This window comes from Arachis ipaensis, chromosome B8, assembly GCF_059453495.1.
Source record: "Arachis ipaensis isolate K30076 ecotype BB chromosome B8, ASM5945349v1, whole genome shotgun sequence".
Taxonomy (NCBI): Eukaryota; Viridiplantae; Streptophyta; class Magnoliopsida; order Fabales; family Fabaceae; genus Arachis; species Arachis ipaensis.
The window spans coordinates 5288774-5308862 of NC_142443.1; the positions used below are offsets into that span (position 1 = coordinate 5288774).

Consider the following 20089-nt stretch of genomic DNA (forward strand, 5'->3'; position numbering starts at 1 on the left):
CACAACACTTTCTAATCAAGGAGTATAGAGGAAAAGAAAAGTCAGATACAAGCTTTAAGTGTTTTCGACTGGTGCAAAAAATATGGAGAACTTAGCCTCATATTTATAGCCTTGGCCACCCACTCCATTTGCTATCCTAAGCAATGTGGGACTAATTCAACCAAATTCTAACATTTCGTGACTTTAGAATGAAGTAGAGAAACATCCAAATACTTCTCAAGATCATTTGTTTCGATAAACTGAAGTGTCTCACTAATCTCCTCCCAAATGTTATGACCCACATTTTTAGAGAAAAAAATTCCAAATCTTATCATTCTGTGTGTTGAATCCCGCTTCGTGCATGCTGGGCCAACATGTCATCTACATGTTGATTTTATATATTTGCCACTTCTATACACATGTAATTACAACTGATTGACTCATTTTAACAAAAAAAAATTCACATTATTTTTTTATATTAAAAAAATAAAAAATATTATTTGTATACTAAAATTAATTACTAAAATCAATTATCAATATATTTATGTAAAAATATGTGTGATTTAAATTATTTTTAATGTGTATTTATATTCTAGTATGTATTTTATATTAATAACTGATTTTGATGACTAATTTTAATATACATCTAGCATAACTAAAAAAAATAAGGCTTGTTTTGATGTCAGCCGTAAAATTATAAGTTAGTTTGCACAATTGTATCTATTTGCACCTTTTTCAAGAGTAAAGCTATGGCTGTGTGACAACGACCAATACTAAAAGCCTCCCTCCATTATTTCCCATTTTTGAAATGCTACCCCTCACAATTCTCATCTTTCCTCCCACTCATTCTATGCCATTTGTTTTTTCTTCGTATCTTCCGTTTGGTTCCCCTTGTCGCTCTTAGAACCTTTTCCTCTTTCAATTCTCTATTTCTCATTTCTTATTTAGTTTTTGCTTCTCTTTCGTAAGACCATACCTTAGATGGTGGGCGTGGTGGATAGAGGTGAAGGTGAGAGATTAGTAGTGATGAGTTGTGATTGCGATTATAGTAATGGAGAAATAAATATGGTGAAAGGAGTAGAATACAAATTTAAAAAATTAAATAAAGATTAAAAAAAATATTATAAAAATTTTAATTTTTATCTTTAAAAATTTTAGTCTTTTATATTTCATAACTGAAATTTTAATTTTAATTTTTAGTCCCTAAATTATATAATACTTAGTCCAAAGTTCTAATCCTCTCCGTCACGGTCTCAACAAATAATCGCAGCCTAAACTTACACACCTTTTGTTCTTCTGGATGAAACTTATCATCGTGTAAAGTGGGCCACGTGATGAATAACAGGAAAGAAATATAAATTGTGAGAAAGGGTGAAAATGGAATACAATAATAAAGGAAAAATGTACGTTTCAAACACTAATTATGTAAATCCACAAAAATTAATGTAAAATTCTTTTCTAGTATTATAAATATAACATCTCAATGTAACTAGAACAAATGTTTTTCTCTAATTTTTATTAAATTATTATGTGAGTGTAATTAGCTTCATGTACTAATCGCTCGTCTAATTAAATTGAAAGAAATTGAATAATCATTTGAATGAGAAAGACAATTGATTATAGTTATTGATGTAAAAGTATACAATTAGACTAGATGAGAGTGGTGATTTAATTTTAAAAACTTTTATTGCACTCAAGTTATACGCATGTATCCATAATTATGTCATATAAATATTTTGTACTATTTTTATATTAAAAGAGTTTAATTATTATGTATTCATCTGAAAAAAAATTATACTACTATTTAATAATATATTTATATTTGTGTGATTTTAAAAATAATAATTTTCACATAATAATAATTTAAAATTTACACAAATTTCAATTATATTGGCAAAATTAAAATAACTAATCATCATCTAAATAAATAAATTTGAATGAATAACAAGCCACATGCATTTACTCGCTATCAAAAGAATATAGGAGAGTGAGATGTGTGATTATAGTAACACAATCTTTTCTTTTATTTTTTCTATAGATATTTATTGATATTGTTCGTCCCAATAAAAAATAAATATAAACTTGAATGTACAAGAATTTTGAACATAAAATAATTATTCATATAAAAATATCTGTACATACATAATTATTATATAGTTAAAAATTATTAAATAATTTAACATATTTAACTAAATTATTTAATATCATACATATATATTTACCTCTTAATTATTATTTTTTACATCAAAATATCTTTGTAGAATTTGCCAGCAAAATATAAGAAGACCTGAACTTGCATGTGTCAAGTACATGAATAAGGTGACATGTAACTATTTAATAATTAATAATTAATTAAGAAGCAGCCCTACAAGGTGTTCCCTTTCTTTTCCTTGAATTTGCATTGGATGGTGTAGGAACAGCAGTGGTGGGCAGCTGAGCAGACTGTGATAGCATGGTTCTTGAAACTCCTTTAATTATGTTGTAATGCATAATTGTATCTATGTATTAGTTAGTTGAGAGTTTTATAATTAGATAGATGTTGTAACAACAGTTAAGTGACAACTAGTTTTATCATCATCACTAGTTATTTTAGAGTATAAATTAGATATAAAAGGGGCTAATGTGGCATGTGTGAGTACTCTTTATTTGTTTTTCTTCAACTAAATACTTTTACATAAAGAATATAATTTAATTTTTAGACAAGCTTTAAAAAATTTAAAGAATTCAAATATTCAATAAATAAAAGAAACTTGTCAAACATCATATTTTAATCCAAAATCTAGTTAAAAATGATAAATCTATGAATAAGTTATTTAAATTATATGTACTCTTTATTTTATTCATTTCTATTCAAGATAAATAATACTTATCACATCAAATCAATATCAATTACTACACTTAACTGTTTGATCCACAATATTAGTTATAAAACTTTTATATATATATATATTATCCCAACATACAACTTAGCCCAATTTTAAATAATATATAAATATAATGAACAAGAATTGCACTACACATATAATGACAATAATGGTTTAATTAGCCTCATGTTCTAGAAATTCGTTAGAAAATTAAATTTTTAATTAATAAATAATAAAAAAATTGGATAAGCAAATATTGAAAAAGAAAAATAAATATTTTCAAAAAAAAAAAATATACACAAATGAGATATGAAAAACTAAATTGATGAATTGAATAAGCGAAGAAGTATATCCAAACCTTGCATTCCAAAGAACAGAAAACAAAAGGCTCCACTAGATTCCTTGTGCATATGACACAGTTAGTGTTGTTTTTATTAACACTAACTCTGTCACTAATTATGCTCTTATTATTTGGATTAATAGGCCTTGTAATCAGGAAAAAGACCTGGTAACCATTGATTCTATATGTCTGAATCCCAGTTATGTTCAATGCATTTTCAATCTCTTTCACTCTCACAACATCATGATAAGATGACCTCCTTATCTGCATTAAAAATATACCACTTATTAATGAATTATATATATATAATAATTATAACATCAAATGAATAATTCATTTATTATAGACCTGAACAACTCGGTGTTTTTCATGAGAATATGCTATGCAATGTGCGCAATATGCTTCATTGTTGCAATCGAGACAGAACATTTTGCATTCATTCCTAGATTGTTTCTTGTGCACATTGCACAGAGAGAAGAATCTTGTCGACAATAGATTTTCAAGCCATGATGGCACCTGAAACATAATTAAACTTATAAGACAAATTGAAAATAATAATGTGAATAAATTAAAATTAATTAGAGGGACAATGAATAATTAAAGCATGGCATTACTACCATTGCCGAGGTTGATTTCATTATTATCGAACCTACAAAGGAGATAAGAGAGATAATATGAGAAGAACTAGAATGATATAGAGACTAGCAAATTCAGTGATAGTAAACATAAAGCAAGTATATATATATATATAGAGAGAGAGAGAGAGGGAATAAGAGAAGAGAAGGGTTAATAACGTTGTGATCAAATTAAAGACTAACATGGAAAAATATATGAGAGAAGGGTAATCGTGGCGGTTGAGATGAGAGGATGTTAGGATGGGTTAGATGAGTTTTGGAAGATGACGCAGGTGAATATATAGAAGATAATAAATTGTGAAAAAGGGTTTACATGGAATGTAATAATGACAATATTTCTCATAAATCATATATAATTTCAACAATTTTGTTTAAGAAATTAATGTAATGCATATATATTTCGACTATTAAAGTTTCAGAATACAGTAGACATCTGATGACTCATTAATGCAAAAAAAAAAATTCAATAGTTTTAAATTATATTAAACATTAATTGAAAAACATTATTTTTTATCTATTAATTTTATTTTTTATTGTTCATATAATAAATTTTATTATTTTTTATAATATTTTTTTATGTTTTCTTATGCATGTTATTATTTTTATAGAGTTTTTATTATTTCTTATTCATATGAGTTTTTTTTTTACAGTTTTTGTTATTTTTATGGAACTTTATTTTATTTTATTATTTTGTATTGTAGAGCAAATTAAATAAAAAACTAAACGAAAGTAATATTAGAATTATAAATAGTAAAAAATTATACTTAAAAAGAATACTGAAAATAAAGTATTAAAATTTATTTAAATATTTAAAATAAAAATAATAAATTAATATAAATAATTATTTAAATTCATATTTTTTAATAATTTTTCATCTCAAAATAATTTTAAATAATATAATTCAAATAATATTTTAATTTACTGTAATTCATTTTGATATAAAAATTCTCATATATAAATTAAACTACAAATATAAATCATATTAATATCAACTCATTCTTAATTAAAATCAAAATTATAAAATTAAATTTTAACAAAATTTCATTTACAAAACTTCAATCCAAATACACACATCTTACAATAAAAAATACTTATTAAACTAAAATTTAATTTTAATATATTATTAATATAAAATAATTTTATACATATATCCAATTATATTATTGAACATCATGTCATTAAAATTATTATCTTTTATATTAATTACATAAATAATTATCTAAAATAATAAATATAATTAATTTTTTGTGTAAAAAATTGTATGTTCTCATTGCATTAAAATTAACTTATTAATTTTTTTTTGTTGACTCAATTAACTTATTAAATAAAAATAACCTTAATGTATAAGAAATATTATTGTGAAAATTTATTCTGGGTCAGTTGCTCCATCGAAATAAAAGTTATGATACGTGTACATTAAAAGTAGCTATTAAAGTCAGTCACTAGTATAAAATATATATTGAAATATAAATACATATTAAAAATAAATTAAACCACACATATATTTATATACAAATACATTAATAGCTAATTTTAGTGGCTGGTTTTAGTGTACAAATAACATACATAACCTTTATTCCAGCCATATGATCCGTATCATCATTATTAGTGTGCACAACTCCAAAACAATGTTATCCAAAAATAAAAAATATTAACTAAAATTAGTTACTAATATATTTGTATATAAATATATATTTAATTTATTTTATTTTTAATATATAATTATATTTTAATATATATTTTATATTAATGACTAACTTTAATAACTGATTTTAGTGTACACGTAACATAATCGTATCCAAATTAACTATAACATATATTATATATAAACATAAATAAATAAAAGTTTAATTATTTTATTGGTCGTCCCTATAGTTTTATTGTAATTAGATTTCTATACTTTTTTCTTTCAATTAAGTTCCTATACTACTTTTAATTTTATAATTAGGTCCTTTTCAGTATAAAAAATATTAGAGTTAATTAAATATTTTTTTATAAATTAAATATATTCATAATTAAAAATCTAATTAGATTTTTTACCAAATGTATGTTAGGAGAAATATTCTGTTAATTTTAACGTTTTTGACATGTAAAGGATCTAATTACAAAATTAAAAGAAGTATAAAGACCTAATTAAAAAAATATAAGAATTTAATTAAAAATTTAGTAAAATTGTAGAAAACAATAGAATAATTAAACCATAAATAAATGTCCTAATTACTTTTAATTTCTTTCGTTCTTCACCGTAACATTAAATAATGGGAGCCACTCAGATAAAGACGTTTAAAACATCTTTTTTTTTAAATATGTTTTATAGTAATTAAAATTTAGTAGATATAATCAATTAAACCGTATTATTTTTGTCAAAATTAGGCTAGATAAATTAATTTGATTGAAAAGATGATGAATCAAATCTTGAACCGGTCTAAATTAATACTATTTTTTATGAAAATTGACTATAATACCCTTATTATAGAAAATAACTAAAATACTTCTATTTTATATATATATAATTTTGAAAACTCTAAATCCTAATCCTATGACGACAAGAAGTAAATGACTAGAATTTAAAATTCTCAAAATTAATATATATATATATATATATATATATATATATAAAATATTTTAGTTATTTCTATAATAAAGATATTGTAATAATTTTCTATAAAAAATAGTATTAATTTAGATCAGTTTAAGATTTGATTCACTATTTTTCGATCAAATTAATTTGTTTGGCCTAATTTTGATAAAAATAACACAATTTATCGATTATATGTGTTAAATTTTAATTACTAAAAAATATTTTTAAAATAAGACCTTTTAGAAATCTTTATCTGAGTAACTCCCTTAAATACTACCCATTTTGCTTCTTTTCGTAGGGTGCAAGTTGTTCTCAATTCAGGCAAGCCAGATTTATTACCCATAATATAAATGCGTTTTAAAATAAATAAAAGAAACTATTATTTACTTATATATTCTTTTTAAAAATTATTTACATTCTTCTCTTTTATTTTTATCACATTTTTTATAACGTACCTCGTTGTCAATAACAATAAGATATGTATATTTTTATTTTATTAATAAACAAAATAAGCAATAAAAAATTAAATTTTTTTATAAAACATATATTGATAAATAATATATTTTATTTATTTATTTATAAAATAATCCTATAAATGCCATAAGTGATATTTCTGTTCCTCCAAGATGTAGACAGTTTTGGAGTATAGAAATAAAAGTGTGGATTCTATAATTTTTCTGTAGATCTCACATATTTTTTTAATGAATTTAACATCTCTTAATATATGTTTTAAGAGCATATATGTATTAAAATAAAATATCAATTGAAAGTTTTATTAAAAAAAATGAAAAGAATTATCTTTTGAATATATTTATTAAAAAATTAAAATAACTAATAATAATTTTAATTAATATATATTTTTAGAACACATCAGCTAAATCTTTTTTATTCATAATTATTTATACATTTATTTCTGCATTGTATAATTGTCTACATCAGTTTTAAAGGAGTAGAATAACATTTCTTCTTTTAGAGACGGAAATATATATAACGCAGAATAATAACGTACGCATGCATGAAGTGCAATGTGCATGAAAGGCACATGGTGCTCGTTCAAGTTCACTTTTTTCACACAGGTAAGACAATGTAGTGTGCAAGCGTGTAACCAAAAGGACATGATCACATGGATTTGGATGAGAGAGATTGTAAAGTGAGAAAATGATTATGGGTTAATTACAACTTTAATTTTTTGGATTTGTAATTTCTATTGCAATGTTAACCCCTCTTCATACGTTCATTTTACAAACTTCAAATTAACTCTACTTTTATAGAACATACAGGGAAGCTAGAGCACTGCCAACAGTAGAAGACACCATAAACAATTCTTAAACTTGCAAGCAGTAGAAATTAATCTTATCAATTTCTGATGAAGTGATGATTGTTATGTACAAGAAGATCACAACAGCAAAGATAAACGAAATAGAATAAAACTAGAATAATGAAGGGATCAAGTCATTTCAGCAATTATGGACTTCACTATACTAACATAAAAGCCCGTAAGATAATGAGTTCCATTTCACATCTTACTTTTTATGCACTATCATACACTACATACAGGACTAAGGATATTTCCAGAAGATATACATTCAGGAAAGAAAATTACTCCGTAATTATCAAGAGTTTAAATACCATGCAATATACACTACTTTACAAAGAGCGCCCAAGAGTGGAATAAAGTAGACTAAGGATAAAAGGAGCAAAGATTCTATATATACGCCTGAGACATAACAATAAATTTTTAGAAAATAAAATATAAGAAAAAGGGAGAGGAACATCACTCAATCTTCTCTAGTACTTGCAACCTGGTTTTCCGCTTCCAACCTTTCATAGAGGCGACAAGGTTGACCAGTCCAACAATCTGGCTTTTACTATATACCTGCAAAGGATAGAATTCTTTATTAAAGTTCGTGTGAGAACTTGTAATGAAGCCACATAAATGGAATGTCCTTACCGGGTGTGCATGTGCCCATTGCACATATTCTTTATCAGGAAGGTAGTAAGCCTGGTTAGAAAGTGAAAGTGTAGATGTCCGTAAGAAAATTATATTTTGGCTGCCCCATAATGGAAGCGTCAAACAAGAAATATGTGACATTATCAATAGTAAATGATAGGCGAAAGGAAATTTATTTTGACCTTATGACCAAGAGTATTTTGTATATTAAAACACAAGTGGAGTGTGTTATGTTACCAGGTTGATGAGATCCTTATTATTGGTTCCTTTCTTCCTTACCTTGATATAAGTTTCAACCATTTGTAGCTTGGACTTCACATTCAACGACAAAAGATGTTGTAGCCCATTGATTAAAACCTGAAAGGAGAGCAAAAAAAATCCTAATATAACATAGGGCAACTGAAAGCTACAACTACGACGGGAAGAAAGATTTATCAATAGAATATATTGGTTTTGACGTTTTGTCTGCAATTGATACTTACTCCATAACAATAGACTTGATTGACACTAAGATGTAGAAAAAATTTGTTGTCTTAAAAGCTCAAACTTTGAAAGTATTTCAGACATTGGTAAATTTTTCAATAAAAAAAAGAAAAGTATAGATAAATAATAAAAATATTAAACAATGTAAACAATAGATATATCGGATGTTTATTTTATTAGTGTACGGATGGTTATTTTAATATTAAAATTTAGAAGATTAATTTAGAAGTGTAATGTATTTTTATTTAATTGGTGGTTGTTCATATTGTTCAATAAAGTCATTGTCCCATAGCATTCTCCTAAAAAAAATTACATAATATTCAACAGTGAAATAAGATCAAATTACGATGTATCGCAGGGCCACAATTATTAGTCCATGTTGACTTGAAATTCAATTTGTTCAAAGCACTAAAAAAATATTAACAATAGGTGAATGCTATGCTACTTAAAAATTTGGTGTTTAAATGCAAAAAAAAATATTCATATTTAATTTAAAAGTATAAAAATTAGTAAATTTTAAATATTTAAAATTTATTATAAAAAATAAATTAAACAAAAATTAAACATCAAATAATACACATCTTAAAATTGACCTTAAACATGTCTGAAAAATAATTAACCTGCAGATCCAAGGACATTAGAGCTCGTCCTTCATCACTACATCTCTTCACCCGTGAAAGTCCTTCGACAAGCGTTTCTGCTAGGATCTCAAGTCCATAGTCCAATAGTTTGTCTTGAATCTACACATTCAAAGATCACGTTTATACTTGAAAGACTAGGAGTAGTTACTTTGGTTTTTCGGTTTCAAACATTAAACAATAGTATGAAATTGTAACCGATATTTACCAATTTTTGCTTTGGGTCATCAGAACTTGTAACTGGGTTTATATGTATACATGTATATGTCATATGCAACATCGAGCAAGAGCAATACCTCTTTACGAATTCCACCATGAGCAAGTCGCGCTGCATAATGCTTAAATTCCCCCAGCAATAAATCAACATACCTATAACAACAATTTAAATCAGAACTTCATGCAGAATGCAGCTCATTTATTATTAAATATAATAAAACCGGAAAGAAGTTGCAGCTATATGTTCTGATTAAATAGTATACATTTTTTACCTATATAGTTGTTGTTTCATAGCACCAATAGAGCTAAATATTAAGTTATACCACGTCGTCTCAGACACAAAGGCCAAGATGAACAATGAGGTAAAATACTGTAGGAACTAATATCAGGTATGGATAAAGTAATAGAAAATGCTAGTGATTCTCTAGGATTAAGGCAATACCAAAAAAAGTATCACACTCCTCTCGGTGTGTGTATTATTTACTGATACTGAGAAACATGTATACTGCTGAATATTCGAGAGACTTAACCCTTTCCTAGGCTAGTTCTATTGCCATTGAATATATATTAAGATGATCCAGAAATACAAACCCATTATGCTCTAGACCTAGCTCTTTCACTTCCCATTTAGAATTGGCAATGCGTTCGACGTACCTGTAAAATGTTGACAAAAAATATAGAAATTTGTAACTTTAAGAAAACCAAAATTATATAATAATAAATTTCTAAAGTCATGCAATATATAAAATTGAAAGTTCTCAATGGTGAAAAGGCCAAATTAATTAGGACCAGTGGGTATTTTAAGGAAACACAAGAACGACAATCTGCATTGAACACCAAACACAAGCCTTTGCTAAGAGAATTCTGTGCTCTTTAAGCAACATCACAGAAGATTGCCATTGTGCATATGGTGTGTTTTGCACTTTGGCTGTGTCCTTGTTACTATCTCTTGGATAATAAGATTTCTAAACTGAGTAGGGCTAAACTGATTCTACATGAGTAGGAGTCATTTTGGTAATTTCAGCATTGTGGTATTGCCCACTTCCCTAGTCTGACTTACGATTAAGGGACTTTCTAGTCAAACATTATAAGGATATCATTTTTCTTAAGGACGCAACTTATAACCTAAATTCCTTAGGTGCTTGAATTGCTTTCTCTAATAATAATATAACCAGTTTACTAATTTTTAACCGCCTCATCCTTTGTTTTCTCAAAAAAGTAGCAAAAGTTGTGTTTATTGGAGAACAACACCACATGTATCCAAAGAACATCACATTGGTCCTTTTATTAAACAATAATTTAAGCATCATATAACTTTCCTCATCAACTGATATTTCTAACAGACTGACCCACATTGTCATCATGGAGATTAATTTGAAACTTAAGAAATATTGTTTGATTCATAGCAACAGCCAAGAGTTCAAGTCATATTTACCCATTAACATGAAGAAGGAGTCTTGCTGTTGTCCTATGAACATGCTCTATAAGATCTGGAACAGCATCCACCTAAGGAAATCCTTAGATATCATTATCATATATATTGAGCAATTTTATATTAAGTAAAGGATGAATCAACTAGAGTTAAACAGGTAGATAAAATAAAAATCCTAACGATCCAATCCAAGCATGCTTTTCCACTGGAAGTAGAGACCTCAATAAATATGCTAAGTGTGCCTGAAAATTAAAGGCTTCAACAAAAGTGTTTTAATTTAGTCTAATCTCTCAGACCTCAGGGATGATATTCCACATACCAGATGCACATAGAAATCCTCAAGTACAGTTGTATTACTCTGCAAAAGCATTGATCGGAGATGAGCTCTGGATCTATTCAGTGTCCGAGCAACAAGAGACAGAGCGTCAACAGCTACACACCTTTCCTGCGACATAATAATCTAGCTGAGGAACTAGATTATTTATATGATACAAAATGATGAACTCAAATGCATACCGTGAGACCCAATGAATTCCCTGAAGAATGACCAAAATTCATGCCAGGAGGACTTGTAGGGGTCAACTCTGCATGTACAAATGGTGAACCTAAAGACGTGGGTGATGACTGGGGTTTCATCATCCACATGTCACAGTCTTGCTTTATTCTGGACAAGGCTGTCCTCAGCCGATCTGCAAGTCCCAGTTATATTCAACCACTAGAAATGAATAAATACAGGATTCTTCTATTGCCAATGCTTGAGAATGTAATACCCTACTGACTATATCACTTACGATTATGAGAACAGGGTGAACTTTTTCCACTTGAACTACTATTCAGCTGACCAAAAGTTTCATATATAAAATGGAAAAAAATCTCAAACGACTGGCATATTCCCTGCAGCAGTATACTGAATCAGGAAAAAGAATTCAGAGGAAAAATTAAAACCATAATGATGGCTTATATTTGAAAATAGCAAATCTTGGCAGCGGTCCCGGCCTTTGGGCCCCAAGAAAGGGTAAACAAGTGCTTTGACGGTAGAATGGAGCTTACCTTAAAGAATTCAACATTTATTACTTCTATTTTCTGCATAAGCCTTGCATATTTATCCATACACCTAACATGTTTAAAGCATCAAATAACTCAATAAACCCATTCAAAAAGTGGCAGACACAAAATATAGTACATGATAATAGCTGATTTTGTTCATGCAAAACGGAAAACAACTCACCTTAGCAAACATAGCGAAGATCCAGTGTGTGCTGTATTCTCATCATCATTACAATGGGAAGCATAACCTCTTTTAAGATTCAGTTTTGAAATTCGACTAGGTAGTTGGCTGTCTTCATCAATAAAGTCAGCAAGAAGATCCTCATTTTCATCTTCAGAAACAGAATCATCACCCTTCATTTGAACTGAATCATTTTTCTTAGGCTGGACTTTATCACCCCCGAAGTTGTTTCTTGAGCCCCCATCAATAATATCACCATGAATCATTCCATTGGGTTGGGAATGACCTTCTTTAGGGGTTGATGATGTTAGCAAAAATGGGTTTCCCCTTCTAATCCAATCAGAAAACCCACTTTTCCTAGCTCTACTGTGTGTGAAGTTTACTGATTTATCCAAATCAATTGCACTGGTATTAGTTGATTTGGTATTAGTTAAAGAAATCAATGGTGCACCATCACCAGTAAGTCCAGCAAAACTGACAAGTTGCACTGTATCTGGAGGTAATTTTAACCAAGAATCTTTCTCCAAAACCACTTTAAGTGCCTAAAAATAGTAACAAACCTACAAAATTAATCATTATGTATGATTTTGGATTGCATATAGAGCCATGATTTGCAGATCTCAACCTAGTACCTAGTACTTATCTCTAATATCATACAAGGCTCAAAGGAAATCGCAACCACTATGATAAGAAACAATTACGAAGAAGGAGAAGCGCTTAGTTCACTTACATGTACATTTTGTTTATGAAAAGTTATAAAATAGTTTTCACAGACGAGCTTCAACTTCTGCCTGAATTCAACTGCTTCAATTCCACAAAAGGCTTCCCCAGCCAATATGAAGACAGTGAGGTCTTCATAATTTTTCAGGAACTGATGAATACTAGCAGAAGCAGCAGCAGAAGAAGAAATCAATACTGACACACGACTAGTAGTAAGATGCCATAAATTCTTGCATCCTCTTTGAAGAGTTTGTGAAACAAATGCTGTTGCTTCTTTGCGAAGATGATACCATGGGGAATCAATGCTTGATTCTATATTGTCCTCCTTTCTAGAAGCCTCAGCAACTGGATCATGAGAACCACTTGATGGTGAACCATCATTTACATTATTTTCAGCTAGTGAGGTAACTGTTGCAGATTCCTCCCTATAAGACGAGCCACACATTACATCCCCAGGACTGAACACAGAATTGTTGCTGGCTCTTACATCTGAAACAACTTCCTGAGCCTCACCTGGACTGCAGGAAATGTCATTGTTGCACGTATTTGAAGTTTGGTCTACTGAATCCTGCAGGTAAAATTGACCAAACGTAATTAGAATGAATAGCATATATCAAAAAACTAAATTCTTGTAATAGTGCACTCAGCGTGAATAGCTTTATTCCTAGTCTTGAGATTAGATGCATATTGGTGTTTAAATTCTAGTTATACATGTAATCTACCATTGAGTAGTACTTTGCTCGACCAAATGCAAATCAAACCTAGGTTTCCTCGAACTTCCTAATGATTGGGTTTCATTTCATAAGTAACATGTTCCTTTTATGCAGTAGCTATATGGGCATCAAATGGAACATATTCTGATTATAAAGAATTGAGGAATACTCTGGAACCATTTACAGGAAACTATTTTAAAAAAAGAGCTATTGAGCTTTTACTGAAAATTTTAAAATTTCCCCCCTGGTAGTGTCAAATAGTATAATTGATGCGCAAAGGCAATCCTACCTAATATGTATAAGACGTTATTGTCGCTTTAATAGGGACATAAAGATTGAACTCCTAACTGCTTGGGTCATAGATGCTTTAATTCAATGTAAACAAATGATAACACACACACACACAAAAAAAAAAAAAAAAGAGCATCGGCTGCTGATAGGAGGCCAAGAATAAATACTGACCTAATTCCAGCCTATATGAATATATGTAAGCAGAGAAGAAAGTAATATCTCGTTAGAAGAAACCCAAGTTTACCTTTCTTTCTAGCTGAAAATCCATAATTTCGTGGTATGAACACATAATTTCAAATAGAATAGCCAATGTTCTTAATAAGCACTGTCTAAACTTAGATTCAGGTATGTGAAGGCATAGATCGCTGTAAGTGAGCCTGGAATCAAATAACATTTATGAAGCACAACAAAAGTATTGTAATTGGTGACTACAAGATGGTAACTAAGCATGTGAAGGGAATTGAAAAGTACCTACTATTTTGTGAAGGAAACTCTTCCTCCTGCAAGAGAGACCAACATTATAATTAAACAAGTTCTCTGCCAATTTGGATGAAGGGAAAAGAAATTATAATCCTCTAAATCAAGCAGTAAAAACTTGTGCTTATCCATCTCTTTCAACAATACCGATTTCCGTTGTTTTCTTTTCACTCATTAAGAATATATTGTACTCTTAAGACTCATGAATCAGACTGCAATGTCACGGATTATTTACTGCAATTAACTGATAATAACATATACAAGAAACAGAGAAAATCAAGTAGACAGATCTTTAGCTAGTCGCTAACAAGAAAAGTTAAATAATTCAGAATTAAAATACATCAGGAGCCTCTTAGAGTTGCTTAACCCATCCATCCCAAAATATCACAAACTAGTACCCATATTGCCCCTATCCCAAAAGGGAAAACAATAAATCATGTTTCCTGTTTTACTTTTGCCTTCGTAAAATTTCTAAAACAGAAAATATTAAAACTGAAAACACAAACCAAACAGGTAGAAACCCAGATGATCCTACAGAGGAAGTCGGAAAGACCATATTGTCATACCTCTTGCACAATAAATTTTAACACAGAGTTGGTTTCTGATATAACTTCTTGCATGAAGAAACTTTGTATCTTTTCAGCAAGGCCAGTTGTATCTCCCATTAATGCATATGCATCGATTACCTGTATCAACTCAGCTTGTATTACATTCCGGTTTGATAATATATACCAGTAGTCCAATAGAAAATCTCAGCATACACAGCACATCCATTGGGGTCAAATGTTGATAGCGGTTTGTTATATATAAACGAGCCATGTTCTGACTTTAAATTGAACCAGAGATAGATATTATTGTCATAATGAAAACATGCTAATAAAAACATGCGTGAGCAAACATGTGATGATGAAACAAACAGATGTTTTTCAGAATGTCTTGCTAAATGAACCTGGGTAAGTCATAAAAACACGTTTTGGCAACCAATTTTTTTTTTGAAAATATGATAATGTGATGATAGTTTATTTAGTTAAAGCTAGTCCAAATTAGAAGAACCTATTGGCGTGTGATTGACTACAGTAGTTCAACTGTATATGGATTTATGTTACAAAACTAACGTTCAACCTCCATACATAATTTTTAATGTTGCCAAATATGTCATTGAAGGAAAAGTACAACAAACCAAGTACAAAGGCTCATCACAAAACTGTCTGCTTGCTACTAGCTCCATGAAAATAGAACAACAATCAATTTCCTGCGAAAGGAAATAAAAATACAAAACATAAAATCTGCGCACTCACTGTTATATAACCATCTTGCTTGAACTCCTGGCATATTTCCAATAAAAGACCATCCAGCTTCTGTAGAGTTACTCCTAGCCAAACCTAAGTAATCATATGATTGAGGAAATCAAGCAGTTAAACATATCTTATATTGTCATCGGGAATTTGTGTTTTGACACAAGTGCAAAAGAATGGATTTTATTACATAAGTTACTCGGATGTAAAGAAAATATTAGAAGACAGCTGTATTCGTAAATAGTAATTTGTTATTCACCTCCACACCCTGACTCATCTCTTGTATTACTGAGAGCTCTGACAAGCTATCTAAGACTTGCAAATACTCAGAAAACACTTGAAATGCCTGCATAATTATCAATGTAAAAAAATTGTACGTTTTGGAACCTAGGTTTCATTCAAAATAAACAGCAAAAACAAATAGAACGCCATACACAGCAGCAAAACAAATAGAGAAGAACACCTTGCAGTAACTCCCTTCCTCAACGAGGGATTCAAGTGTTGATTTCATAACAAATGCACGATGAAGTTCAGTCAAGATTGGAAGCAGGTCCTGTGAATGTAGAAGCACGCATCATAAAGTTACTGCCAAATATCATTCAAAGTTTACACGATCATGAAGAAAGGGAAATCAAAACACAATGGCACAGGAGAAAAAATTGGTAGCGTTTGGCGCTTATCTATGGAGAGAGAGAGAGAGAGAGAGAGAGAGAGAGAGAGAGAGAGAGACCAGAAGAGCTTGTTTCTTTTTTGAATAAGAATTCACAATCAGATCCCTTGAAACCTCATTGACAGATGATGTCAAGTGTCTTCTTCCATTCTGAAAAAAAAAACCATTAAAAATAATCCAGTGAACCATAAAATTCTTGTAACAGTAGGAGTTGTCAAAAACCTTCTGAAGCTTATATTACCATGCTGATGACATTAGCAATCCTCAAGTCTCTTTCTAATTCCCTGACCAAATTCATCCCCTTCACTGGCCAAAAGTAAATATATGAACCTTTGGTAAACTAAATGAAATGAGTCAAATGACCCATAAAAGGCAGCTAGAAGGTTCCATATACAGAGCTTCCCGAATTTCTAAATAAACTTGGAATAAAGGGGTTCACTATTTTAGTATAACGTATTATTGTATTCTTCCATATATAGTTATTTATGAATATAGAACCATGAACTGTAGTTTTGGATTAGCAAATGGGTAATCACAATAATTGGAAAACATGAATTTTGATAGTAAAGAAGAGGTGGATGCTAAAGGCATAACATTATCTACTAGCACAAAATAGTTGGTGAGAACTAATCCTTGAACTTACCCATTACTTCATGATGCTCCATAACATGACGTGATAAATGCTCCGCTACTCTATCCAATTGTGTCAATCTAAGGGCAGCCTACATTAAAAATCACAGACTAAGGCATCTTATCAAAAGAGTTGATGCTGTGCACCAGAATTGAGATTGCATACTATCATCAACTGTGGGTTTAAGAAGGACTGTTCAAATTAGAAGTAATACAAAGGAGTTATTTCCTCAAAACAGTTAGAATGCATTCCACAAACAGTAAGTGTCAGTAGGAGGAACTATACCTGTTTTTCAAAATATATCTTCTCGTTTTCGTTAGCTGAAAGATGCTCCAAAACATGCCTAACTGGATCAAAATCCTGCAGCAAGATATATTTATCATAAATTTCTAGGATTTGCCAAGAATTCATTCACCTTACTAAAACAGTGATGAAATCCATATAATTTTTGTTCATTTCTATTAAAAATGAGAAGAAATTATTTGAAATTCTTGCATGTGGATGCAAGGAAGTACTGAGAAACTTAATATTTATTTACTTACAAGTTACAGACGTTGTTCATCTTCTTCTAATAATTATTAAATATGTAAATAGATGTAAGTAAAAGCATAGCATTTTTACAATTTAAAATGCTACGTCCCTTCAACAGAAAGGAGGATGCAAGAAAATATCAGCACACAATCAAAACTAAAGAGACGCCATCACATAGCACCTCTTCATAGAATCCATCCTCCAGTTCCTCCACCACTTGATCATGAGGTCTCCTCCCATATATGGAACTCAACTCCTCGGAACTCGTTGAAAGGCTATACCTCTGGTGAGGAGGCAATCTTGCAATAGCACGAGCAATTGCAGCTGCCGCAGCAGCTCGAGCAGGAATCTGCAGAACAACAAACATTCATTTCACATTCATTAAAAGCACGAGCTAAAACTCCAAGTCGCACGGAGCAACAAATCAGAATATCAGATCACCAAAAATCATATAATCCGAAACTCGAAACGAACACGTCTCTAAAACGATTGAAAAACTCGCACCAATCGGACACATCACAAACAATGCATAACAGATTCAAACACGTTGTCTGAGCTAAACCGTAAAACAACAATCAACGATTCAACTCCATGGATTCAGATAGGAATTAACTGAAACTAGAAATGGCGCATTTGAATCTTCTTTCATTTTTATTTACCTCGGGGCGATCGGAGAGGGGAAGCAGCTGGCTGCGCGATGTGGTGGATATGACGGAGTTCAAGATCCTCTCTCCAACCTTGGACAAATCCATTGATGACGATGGTGCTAGTCCTTCCTGGGATAACGAGAAAGGAAGCAATAAGAAAACCCTAGAGGTCACGCTCAATTCGCCATTGGAGTGGTTGAAGATGAATAACGGATTTCCGAGAACGCTTTCAAATGGAAGAAACATCTATTTATACTCTCTCTTTGGCGCGCGCGATCGAGCGGGAGGCTCAACTCCAGTCACCTCGACTGACAGGTAACAGTTTCATTATTGATTTCAATTCAGAGTGAAGCTATGCAATTAGATCTGATTAGTGAGTGTTAATTAATTAATTTGATTTGGTTGGAGGGTAATTGAAATTAGAGAATGAAGATTTTTTAAGCTGCAGTTCACGTTAGTTAGGATCGTCTCTTCTCTGCTCTGCATGAAACAATACCGAAATTGATTATTGGTTACGATGTATCATGCATACAAGTCCCTTGCATAGAAATACAAACTTATTATTAGAAAAATATTGTGAAGGTTAAACCAGTATAAAAAATTTGTTTAATTAGCAGAGTGCCACATCAGAACCGGTGAAAAACGCTAACAGCCAGAAACACATGCTCCACTTTAGGGGGAAAAAAATTAAAGTATAAAAAGAATGATAAATAAATATATTAATATATTTATAGTTGATTTGGTGTTTTTGGAGTTTGTACTTGTTTTTTATATTATCGATTTTGTTTTTGTACTGTTATTATGTAAGACATTTCGTTAATTATTTAACTTTGACTTTACGGTGATACTACATTGAAACTAAATAAAAAATTTTTGGATTCAAACAGGACACTTTAAAATTTAAAGACCAAAATAGGATTACGCCCAAACGTAAGAACTAATTTAATAATTTATCCAAAATTAAATATGGAATTACATCAATAACATTTTTAGAATAATACTACATATTCAAATATTTTTTACAATAGATATGGATCCTCTAAATTTTAAATTTCAGGATAAAGTATGATCTCTCACAATTTATTTTATAGGTGGGACTAATAGAAAATATGAAAGAGAAACTATTCGAGGGTGAGATGTCACACTTTACTCTCTAAAATAAAAATACAAAATTTAGAGAATCCAAATTCTTTAACAATAGATATAGTATTACTTTAAATCTTATTATTTAACTTAGTTAAACTTGATTTATAAAAAAATTTGGATATATAATATTATTCATATTTTTAATACAGTTATATTAATTGTACATTAAAATAAATTATTAAAATTAGTCACTAATATAAAATATATATTAAAATATAAATATACATTAAAAATTAAAAATAAGTTAAACAAACATATATATTTATAATGGCTTATTGTAGTTGTAACACCCTAACTTTTAGCACGTCATGATCGTACCAAAAGTGAGGCATTACTGACCTGTTTTTCGTATTTACTATTTAATACTAAGTCTTTAGTTCAATTTTGCGTTTCAATTTTTAGAAAAAAGTAGAAAAGTTTTGTTTCTATTAATTAAAATCATATATCAAGAATCTCCAAGCAATACTACTCACATAGTTAATAATAATAATAAATATCATACAAAGGAATTCAAATGAAACTCAGATACAACTCCTATCCCTCTGTATAAAATAAAATCTTAACTAACAAATGCAAGGGAATTCTAGAAAAGCGACTCAACACATAAACTTAACTCAAATA

General features: G+C 29.7%; 1 protein-coding gene across 1 annotated transcript; it reads right to left on the reverse strand.

The window, feature by feature from the left end:
- Positions 1 to 7861: 7861 nt before the first annotated feature.
- On the reverse strand, positions 7862 to 18577 carry LOC107610410 (uncharacterized). The gene is made up of 25 exons (XM_088497014.1): positions 18335 to 18577; positions 17857 to 18024; positions 17430 to 17504; positions 17157 to 17235; positions 16755 to 16819; positions 16574 to 16663; positions 16307 to 16396; positions 16103 to 16189; positions 15847 to 15930; positions 15115 to 15234; positions 14543 to 14571; positions 14316 to 14448; positions 13078 to 13635; positions 12348 to 12889; positions 12170 to 12233; positions 11911 to 12013; positions 11636 to 11808; positions 11439 to 11564; positions 11123 to 11193; positions 10279 to 10341; positions 9768 to 9840; positions 9454 to 9573; positions 8630 to 8707; positions 8351 to 8401; positions 7862 to 8275 (listed from the first exon to the last, which is right to left on the reverse strand). Exons 1-25 carry the CDS (start codon positions 18566 to 18568, stop codon positions 8174 to 8176), a joined length of 3378 nt encoding a protein of 1125 aa, XP_088353140.1. The 5' UTR covers positions 18569 to 18577; the 3' UTR covers positions 7862 to 8173.
- Between the last annotated feature and the right edge of the window lie 1512 nt (positions 18578 to 20089).